Consider the following 10,093-nt stretch of genomic DNA (forward strand, 5'->3'; position numbering starts at 1 on the left):
ACAGGGTTGGGGGTGCGGAGCAAACAGAAACCCCAGCCACACGGGTGTCTCCATGACCCTTCCACATAACCACCAGACATCAACGAGTGCCTGCGCTTCGGTACCTGCTCGCAACTCTGTAACAACACCAAGGGCAGCCACCTCTGCAGCTGTGCTCGAAACTTCATGAAGACACACAACACCTGCAAGGCCGAAGGTACCGGAGCCTGGTCAGGGAGAGGATGAGAAGAGCAGGCAGGGCTGGGCCATACCAGGGTATAAAATGGGATGTTTTTCTCCTTATACCCTTGCCCTAGTGTGGAATCCCAGACCCACAGGTGCAGCTTCCTGTGTGCAGAGGGCACAGGTTCTGGGCAGGCTCATCAGAGGAAGTCTGGGGTGGGGGCAGCACACACATGCCTCCCACACACGCCTCGTCACCCACCCCTCCCAAGAGGAACACACACAGCCATGCATCACCACAATTACAGTCATGTGTACCCCGCCTGCATATTCCTTTTATGCTTTTCTTTTTTCAGCTTTATTGAGATAGAATTGACAAAATTGTCAGATATTTAATGTGGTACAGGGTGATGATTTGGTAGACACACAACTTTTGAAAGGATTCCCCTCATTGAATTAATTAATGCATTCGTCACCTCACGTAGCGTATGTTTTTGTTTTTGAACATGTAAGTTCTTGCCCATATGCTTAGACACACACCTGCAGCTCCCTCGTGCCTGTGCAGAAACACACCCACACACCATGTACATACACCCCTGTGCACACTCAAGGGCACGCATGACCCCACCCCATACACCCAAGTGCATTCTCGTGCACATGCATGCCTACACCCCTCTGTGTCTGTGCACAAAAACTCGCATGTGTGCCCGCAAGCACACACCAGGCAGTGTGCAGCAGAGAACCTGGTGATGCCACCCAGAAGCCGTGAGGAGGCAGCAGTCTCTGGGCTGGAGGAGCAGAGACAGCTTTCTGGAATAGCAGGTCCCACTAGAGCAGCTCAGGGGAGGAGAGGAAGAGGACATTTCCAGGGCTGAGACTGCCTGGGATGGTGGGAGGAGCAGAGGCTTCTGACAGGACAGGCAGTTTGATTAGGAGAGAAGGCATTGTTAGTATGGAAGGGGCTGGGCCGTGGGGGGAGCGCATCCCAGGCAGTCCTCCTGGCATCGGGCCTGACAGCCCCCAGCCCTGGCCTACTGCCCTTGCCTTTCCCCCTACACCTTATGTCTGGCCTCTTGCCCCTCCAGGCTCTGAGTATCAGGTCCTGTACATTGCTGATGACAATGAGATCCGAAGCCTGTTCCCCAGTCACCCTCACTCAGCTTACGAGCAGGCTTTCCAGGGTGATGAGAGTGTCCGCATCGACGCCATGGATGTCCATGTCAAGGCTGGCCGCGTCTATTGGACCAACTGGCACACGGGCACCATCTCCTACCGAAGCCTGCCCCCCGCTGCGCCTCCCACCACTTCCAATCGCCATCGGCGAGAGATCGACCGGGGTGTCACCCACCTTAATGTGAGTATCCAGCCTGGGGTGGGGTCTGCATGGACTGTGTGGAGGGACCCCAGAGAGCAGCTGGTTCTGAGCAGAGTTTAAAAAAGACAGTGGAGGGGCAGAGGGTGAGACTGGAGGGCACGGGCGGTCAGGATTACGGTGGAGGCACAGGCCACAGGCGGGCAGAGCGGTGGGAATCTGTCATTGACTCTGCCACACTGCAGCCCAAGCACAAGGCACCGTGGGCGGACAGGCCTCCCGCATCAGGGCCACGGCCAGTTCCTGATTGTTGCTGCCGCTCACTGTCAATCTTGGCCAACCTGTTTGACGTCTTTGGGTCTCACTTTGTTCCTCAATAAAGCAGGGTAATAATATCTAATCCAGCAAAATAGGTGAAAGCTTTAAGGGTGTCCCCAAAGATAAGTGCCCGTTGAATCTCTTCAAAGCCAGGGGATTAGTTCTCAGTCTGGAGTGAGTTTTTAGAAGAGACAGGCTGGCAGATTTGGGGGGTAGATAACGGGCAGGAAGACAAAAGGCGGCAGCTCCTGACAGTGTGACCCCCCCATTCAGATTTCAGGGCTCAAGATGCCAAGGGGCATCGCCATTGATTGGGTGGCTGGGAACGTGTACTGGACTGACTCAGGCCGGGATGTGATCGAGGTGGCGCAAATGAAGGGCGAGAACCGCAAGACACTCATCTCTGGCATGATTGATGAGCCCCACGCCATCGTGGTGGACCCGCTGAGGGGGTGGGCAGGGCTCTGGGGGAGGCACCTGGGCTGGGACGGGGGTGGGGCCTAGCACCCTCAGTGTGCTCTTTCCCTCACAGACCAGCCGGAGGCTAAGTCTTCCTCAGCCTCAGGAACCGTCCCCCCACCCTACCCCCGCAGTCTGCCTTGGCCCAGGACTCCCAGCTCCTGCTCAGACAGGGGCCTGACTTCTCCTTGGCTGGCTCTCCTGGGCAGCTAAGGTCTTGGCTGCTCCTCCGCCCCAGGGGGTAGACTGTCCACACAGCTGATTCTGGATTGGCACATTGTGGTTTTAGGGTAAAATATTCTTAACTTGGTCAGGAAGCTGGCTCCCCCTGATTTTCTCTGGAGAAGGCTGATAGATTGCCCTCGTCCTAAGACCCAGAAGTCCCTGAGCCCAGACCAGGAACCTGGTGGCTGCCTTGGTTGGCCTCCTCTGGAGGCCTCAGGTCCTAACCAGACTCACCTCTTCTCCATCCCCAGCACCATGTACTGGTCAGATTGGGGGAACCACCCCAAGATTGAAACGGCAGCAATGGATGGGACCCTGCGGGAGACACTGGTACAAGACAACATCCAGTGGCCCACAGGTCCGTGGTGGCAGGGGACAGAGGCTGTGGAAGGGACGGGTTTGCTGAAGTCACACAAAAGCTAGGAAGGAGGTAGAGCTTGACTGGGAAGAGGCAGATGAGGTGTGGAAGCTTTTCCAAAAGAGGTGACTGGCCGTAGAGATGGGAACAGGGTGGAGCTGCCCCAACATGGAGACAGTTCTGCCTTCTCCCTCAGCGTGAGGTGAGAGAGGCCAGGCCTCACCACGCTCTCTGCCTCCCCCAGGCCTGGCCGTGGATTATCACAATGAACGGCTCTACTGGGCAGATGCCAAGCTCTCAGTCATCGGCAGCATCCGGCTCAACGGCACTGACCCCATTGTGGCTGCTGACAGCAAACGAGGTCAGTGTCTGGCAGTAGCCTCGGCCCGCCCTGAACCCATACCTCCCCAGTGCTGGCCAGCCTCCCCCACCTGGCCCCCAGCCGTCCTGCGGTGCCTTCCAGCCCTCTCCCAGCTTGACTCCCGCTGCCGCAGCCCTGCAGGCCTGAGGCCTGCTCAAACCCTCTGGCCCACGTGTCCATGTATTCATTATATCCATGAATTTTTAGCTGCATGGAGGCAACAGAGGTAGCAACAGGAACTTAGCAAATGAGGGGAGAGGCAGCAGAAGTCAACCCTGACCCCAGAAATAGAGGGTGTGGTGAGACCTTGTGCCAGTAGTAGCCACAGGAGGGAAAGCCTGGGGGGAGTTTGGTTTCGGACATGTTGGGTTTGAGGTGCCTGGGAGCCGCGGAGGCCAGTATCCTGGAGAGTGCAACCAGGGCCTGAGTCCCTCCATGTCCTCCCCAGGCCTCAGCCACCCCTTCAGCATTGATGTCTTTGAGGATTACATCTATGGTGTCACCTACATCAATAACCGTGTCTTCAAGATCCATAAGTTTGGACACAGCCCCTTAATTAACCTGACAGGGGGCCTGAACCATGCTTCTGACGTGGTCCTGTACCACCAGCACAAGCAGCCTGAAGGTGGGCAGGGAGGGAGAGCCCCAACTGGAGCAGGGGGGCTTGGGGGCATTGGGTCTCCAGGCTGTGGCCTGGGTTCCAGGCGGGCAGGGAAGGGTTCTGGGTCCACGGGGCTCAGCCTTCTCCTGCCCTGGCCCACACCTGCAGTGACCAACCCTTGTGACCGAAAGAAGTGTGAGTGGCTCTGTCTGCTGAGCCCCAGTGGGCCCGTCTGCACCTGTCCCAACGGGAAGCGCCTGGACAATGGCACCTGTGTGGCTGTGCCCTCACCAACGCCCCCACCGGATGGTATGTTCACACCCCTCGCCTGCCCCCCACCCCACGCCCCAGGGCCCTCCACCCGCAGCCCCTGAAGTCCCCTCTCCCTGTTGTGACCACCACCGCCCTTCCCTCCTCCAGCTCCCCGGCCAGGAACCTGTAACTTGCAGTGCTTCAATGGCGGCAGCTGCTTCCTCAATGCACGGCGGCAGCCCAAGTGCCGCTGCCAGCCCCGCTACACAGGTGACAAGTGTGAGCTGGACCAGTGCTGGGAGCACTGTCAAAACGGGGGCACCTGCGCTGCCTCCCCGTCTGGTATGCCCTTCAGTTCTCTCAACAGGACTACTCCCGGCACCTGGGCCCCAGACCCCGACCCACGGGCCCCAGCCCCCGACCCACGGGCCCCGCCTCAGGCATACCCCAGCCCCTGCCCTACCTGGCTTCACCTCTGCCTCCCCTCGCACCTCCTGTCCATAGCCCAGTGTCCCATTCCTCTTCTATCTCCCTCCCACCTGGGACCTCAAAGCCCTGTCTCTCTGCAGTAAGGCTGGGTGGTTCAGTGGGCCACAGTCCTGCTCACACATCCTATCTCCCACCAGGCATGCCCACCTGCCGCTGCCCCACGGGCTTCACGGGCCCCAAATGCACCCAGCAGGTGTGTGCAGGCTACTGTGCCAACAACAGCACCTGCACTGTCAACCAGGGCAACCAGCCCCAGTGCCGATGCTTACCTGGCTTCCTGGGCGACCGCTGCCAGTACCGTGAGTCAGCCATCTCTGGGCCCCCAGAGAAGGGTCAGGGGAGCTAGGGCATCTGAGAGCCTAGGGTGGTAGCCACAAGGGTGAGCTCTAGGGAGGGAGGTCATTCATAGCTCAACCAGGCCCAGCGTGCTGGTGGTCCCTGGTGGAAGTGTTGGCGCTTCCCCTGAGGAAGTGAGCCCTCTGGCATCAGGACTATTCAAGTAAAAGCAGTGCCCTGTCAGGATGCTCGAGGATGTCCTTGTACCCTGGAGCCTGTGAGGTGGGGCAGCTGGGGGCTCAGGAGGAGGTGGGGGCTACCTAAAAGACCTAGGGCTCCCCTCAGGTGTCCAACTCCCCACCACACCACCTGTGGAGGACCCTCATACACCTCTCCACCCCCCTAAACCACAGGGCAGTGCTCTGACTACTGTGAGAATTTTGGCACATGCCAAATGGCTGCCGACGGCTCCCGGCAGTGCCGCTGTACCCCCTACTTCGAGGGGCCCAGGTGCCATGTGAATAAGTGCAGCCGCTGTCTGGATGGAGCCTGCATGGTCAACAAGCAGAGTGGAGATGTTACCTGCAAGTGAGTGAGGCCCTGCCCCCACAGCTGTGCCTTGCTGGATCCTGCCTTGTTCCAGCTTCATGCCCCCCATCTGCTCCTCCCCGCCCTGCCTTGCCCCTTCCTCAGCACCTCAGGCACCCCTCTGCCAGCCCTGCCCCAGCACCCAACACCTTACTTCTTCCTGCAGCTGCTCTGATGGCCGAGTGGCCCCCAGCTGTCTGACCTGCATTGGCCACTGCAGCAATGGCGGTTCCTGCACCATGAACAGCAAAATGATGCCTGAGTGCCAGTGAGTTGGGCCTGAGCCTTGCCAAGGCCTGAACCACCCTCCTTCCCCACATCTCAGAGACCATCAGAGTCCTATGGCCCCTCTCTATTTCCCTGGTAGCCATGGCTTTGGCAGTCATGCCTGCTCAGCTCTGCCCTCCTGTCTGCAGGTGCCCACCCCACATGGCAGGACCCCGGTGTGAAGAACAGGTGGTCAGCCAACAGCAGCCTGGACGTAGGTGGCAGGGGGTGGGGAGGAAGGGTTGTGGGGCCTGGAAATGGGGGGGGTGGTCTGTGCCTCCTGTGCCTTTCAGACTGTTTCCTACCTCCTCCCCTCTTAGATATGGCCTCCATCCTAATCCCTCTGCTGTTGCTGCTGCTGCTGCTTCTGGTAGCCGGAGTGGTATTCTGGTACAAGTGGCGAGTCCGGGGGTGAGTGAGAGGGAGTCTGGAAAATTCTAGTCATTACCACCCTAGCCTTGCCCCTTCAGACTCCTTGACCCCTGTACCCCTGCCTCACCCCAGGGCTAAGGGCTTCCAGCACCAACGGATGACGAATGGAGCCATGAACGTGGAGATTGGGAATCCCACCTATAAGATGTATGAAGGCGGGGAGCCTGATGATGTAGGGGGCCTACTGGATGCTGACTTTGCCCTGGACCCTGACAAGGTGGGCTGGGAAGACAGAGGTGGTGGCTTCCAGGGCAGGGACAAGAGGCTCTGGATGGGGTGTCTAAGGGTGTTGAGTTGGATGAGGGAACAGAGGTGGGGGTAGGGTACCAGGGCCATAGAGCCCAGCCTCTGATCCCACCTGCACCCTCTATCACCTTGCAGCCCACCAACTTCACCAACCCCGTATACGCCACACTCTACATGGGTGGTCACGGCAGCCGCCACTCCCTGGCCAGCACGGATGAGAAGCGAGAACTCCTGGGCCGGGGCCCTGAGGACGAGATAGGGGACCCTTTGGCATAGGCCCCTGCCCCATTGGACTTCCCCCAGAGAGCCTCCTGCCCCCTGCCAGAGAAGTCCTTCAATGAGCCCCTCTCCTTCCCAACCAGCCCTCCCCGGCGCTGCCGGGATGTATAAATGTAAAAATGAAGGAATTACTTTTTATATGTGAGTGAGCAAGCGAGCAAGCGAGCACAGTATTATCTCTTTCCGTTCTCCTTCCTGCCCGCTCCTCGGCGCCCCCCATGCTGCCTTCAGGGAGGGGGGACATGGAAGCTTCTGGGGGCTCCTTTGGCTTACAGGTATGAGGGGCCCCCTGCCTCCCACCTTCCCACCAAAATGCACCCCACTGGGAGAGCTGGTTGTGCTGCCTCCCCTTCCCTGTACAAGACACTTTGTCAGGGCTCTCCCCTGTAGCTCCCCCTTCCCCCCTCCCAGCTCCCTGAGGGCTAATTCTGGGGAGGGAGGAGAGTCCTTTGCGGCCCCTGTCTGGAAGATTTGGCTCTGGCTGAGGTAGGAAGGAAAGGATGGAGTTTTTTAGTTCTTGGGGCGTCCATCCCATGCCCCAGCCCCCATTCTAGGGGCATATTTGAGATGGCCACACTCAGTACCCCTCCCAGACAGGCACCCCCTCTCCAGTGCCCCCAACATGGCTCCAGGGCTGGAGACTTTTCTTTGGTAAACAGTCCCCCAGCCTCCCCTGCCCTGGGGAGGACATGGGGCACCCCAAGGAAGGGCAAACGGGCAGCCCCGTTTTGGGGACACGAACGTTTTAATAATTTTTGCTGAATTCCTTTACAAATAAATAACACAGATATTGTTATAAATAAAATTGTAAAAAAAAAAAAAAAGAAAGAAAGAAAAAGAAAATAGCCACTTGTGTCTACCTTTGAGTGGGAGACTCTGGGAGCTGGGCTGTGCTTGCCTGCTTCGGCCACCAGAGGAAGCCTTACTCCGTGCTGGGGGAAGGCTTGAGAGTCTGATCTAGAGTGTCCTTCTCCCCCAAGCTCTCTCCCTCTCGGTCTCGAGGTGGCAGGAGAAGCGGGTAGCACTGGACTTGACAAGAACGACCTGCTTCTCCTGGGTGTGTGACCTTGAGCAGGTGACTTTACCTCTCTGGATCTTGTTTCCCTCTGGCTCCCCAAGACCTGTTAATCTGCGTTGTCGCTTTTGTGGGGCACCACCACCACCCCTACCCAAATCATCCCCCACAGTGAGGAATCCAACCATGAGAAATGAACACACTGGGTTTGTGAAGGGATTTCTAATCCTTCAGGGTAGTCCCATACAGCTATCTCTGTCTGATGTTGTTCTTAAAGCACTAACATCTCACATTTCATGGAGACTAATTAATCAGATGCCAAGAGTAGAACCCTGGATTCAGGAGAAGGGAGGGCCCTGGAGTGAAGGAGAGCAGGGAAAACCAGTCTGCCAGGCTCTATGGCTACCAACAGACCCAGTTCACCAATCATTTTCGACATCCCAGGGGTGGAAAGAAGAGGGCAGCTATAATTTAGGGACCCCAGGTATACTTCAGCCCCTGTCCAGAGAGAGGGGAACTTCTTGAAGAAGGTCACGCAGCTTTACACTGACAGAGTTTCAGCCCCACTCTCCCCTCAAAAGAAAATACAAGCTTAGAGAGGGCAGCTGCAAAAAACCCTTACCCAGTTCCCAAAGGGGGAACACTGCCTTACATTCTCCCTCCCTCCCTAGTTCAGGAACCTCTAGAAACAAGAGCCCTCCCCTTCCCTCTTACTCCTGAGATCCCATCTCCAAGCCAGCTTTGAGATCCTCCACTGCCTCGGTTCTCCCCAAAGGCCCCGGGACTGAGAGACCCTGCTGATAAAAGGGGGCGTCCTTGTTAATTGTTGAGAGGGAGGCTTCTGCGCCCATCTGTCCACCAGGTGGCGCACGCTCTCCTGCAGCGCTCTTCATCCGGAAGCCCAGCACAACCCGCTTCCCAACACGCACTAATTATGCACCTGCGAACCGACCCCAGCCCAGCCTCTCACTTTCTTCCCTCGGGCTATTCCGCCACACCCCCTCCACCCTCCGCCAGCTCCTCCCCCTCCCCCAGCGCCTGTCTGCTCCCCCACCATACTACCACCAGCCCCACCCCCTCACTCTCTCCCTCTGCCAGCCGTGCATCTGGCGCCCCCGGGGAGCCACTGATTCTCTGCCTGTCGCCTCAAGATCCTGGGCAAAGCAACCGGGGCCCCCAGCTGCGGCTTGGAATGCACACCCCTTCAGTCAGCATCCTCTCTCTGCCCTCCGGGAACAGCCAGGAGAGGGTCTACCAAGAGGAAGTCCTAGAAAACTCCCTGTTTGACAAGAATGATAGGGGGGCCTAAAACAGATGGAGAAGAGATGGGCAGAACCGGGGCAGAGGCGATATAAACAGAAACAAGAGATACAGAGATGGAGATACAGGGACAGAGGCAAGACACAGAGGGGAGGAGGGGGAGTGGTGTGTGTGTGTGTGTGTGTAGCTGGAGAGAGAAGGGGGTGACCTGAGATTGTAGCAAAAGGAGGAGAGATGGTGTGGGCCAGGACTCCAGAAGATCAAGACCCTAGTGATGAGCATCTGTCCTGGGCACCTGAGGCCTGGGTGTGCCCACTGCTGCAGCAGCCCATGTGCTTGGGACCCGGGCTCAGGATTCTGGGTGGAGTCTTGAAGCCTAGGACCTGGCCACTCCTGCCCCTTCCTGCCTTTCTCCTCTCCGCCCACCTTGCACCCAGGTTCCTGCCTCTTGGCTACTGTCTGCCTGTCTTTGCCTCATCTTCTCAGCATCCCTGATCCTTTGTGTGTGTGTCTGTCACACCCCTCTATCTGTACGTGCCTGGGTTTGCCTTTCGGACTGCCAATGCCAGCATACACCTGTGTGTGTGTGTCCATCTCTGTCTGGGTGTTTGCCTCTCTGCCAAGGCGAGGAAGCAGGGTGGGCTCTGAGTATCTGGTTGGGTATACTTGTCTCTTGGTGCAGCTGTGCATTTCTCAGCCTCTATGCACATTCCTGTGTGTGTGTGTAAACCAAGTGTGTCCATCTGTGTGTCAGTGCCTCTAGTGTGTGCTGGTCCCTCCAGGAATGTGTTTCACTCTGCCTTCGTGCTCACCTCTGTGGTGTGGTCCACCTCTGTGAATGCATCTGCGTGCACACCTGGGTGTGTGTGTACTGGCGGCTCAGGGTATGCACCTGTCTCTCTAGCTCTGTGCTTGTCTCTACGTCTCTGCTTGCTCCTATCTCTGCTTGTCCCTATCTCTACCTGTCTAGGTGTCGGTCATACCACAACCTCAGCCACAGCCTCAGTGCATAGCAACAGCTGACAGCTGAAGACTCCCTGGGCAGGGGGAGAGAGAGGGGGAGAGACAGGCAGAGAGAGAGAGAGAGAGAGAGAGAGAGAGAGAGAGAGAGAGAGACTAGGGGGAGGAGAGAGCCTGCGAAGAAGCAGCCAAGAGGATAGGGACAGAGACGGAGCTGGGGACAGAGACAAGGA

General features: G+C 57.8%; 1 protein-coding gene across 1 annotated transcript in view; it reads left to right on the top strand.

The window, feature by feature from the left end:
* LRP1 (LDL receptor related protein 1) overlaps positions 1-6,774 on the top strand; it is a 78,848-nt gene extending 72,074 nt beyond the window's left edge. Inside the window, exons 75-89 of the mRNA XM_090273447.1 lie at positions 77-196; positions 1,248-1,516; positions 2,066-2,244; positions 2,728-2,834; positions 3,079-3,195; positions 3,644-3,820; positions 3,965-4,105; positions 4,217-4,390; positions 4,675-4,836; positions 5,227-5,401; positions 5,568-5,669; positions 5,818-5,882; positions 5,989-6,079; positions 6,173-6,317; positions 6,482-6,774. Coding sequence (XP_090129573.1) covers positions 77-196; positions 1,248-1,516; positions 2,066-2,244; positions 2,728-2,834; positions 3,079-3,195; positions 3,644-3,820; positions 3,965-4,105; positions 4,217-4,390; positions 4,675-4,836; positions 5,227-5,401; positions 5,568-5,669; positions 5,818-5,882; positions 5,989-6,079; positions 6,173-6,317; positions 6,482-6,622 — 2,165 coding nt within the window. The 3' untranslated portion in view covers positions 6,623-6,774. The remainder of the gene's footprint in view (positions 1-76; positions 197-1,247; positions 1,517-2,065; positions 2,245-2,727; positions 2,835-3,078; positions 3,196-3,643; positions 3,821-3,964; positions 4,106-4,216; positions 4,391-4,674; positions 4,837-5,226; positions 5,402-5,567; positions 5,670-5,817; positions 5,883-5,988; positions 6,080-6,172; positions 6,318-6,481) is intronic.
* The last annotated feature ends 3,319 nt before the right edge of the window (positions 6,775-10,093 follow it).

This window comes from Furipterus horrens, unplaced genomic scaffold (genome assembly GCF_987537825.1).
Source record: "Furipterus horrens unplaced genomic scaffold, mFurHor1.1.pri manual_scaffold_4, whole genome shotgun sequence".
NCBI lineage: Eukaryota > Metazoa > Chordata > Mammalia > Chiroptera > Furipteridae > Furipterus > Furipterus horrens.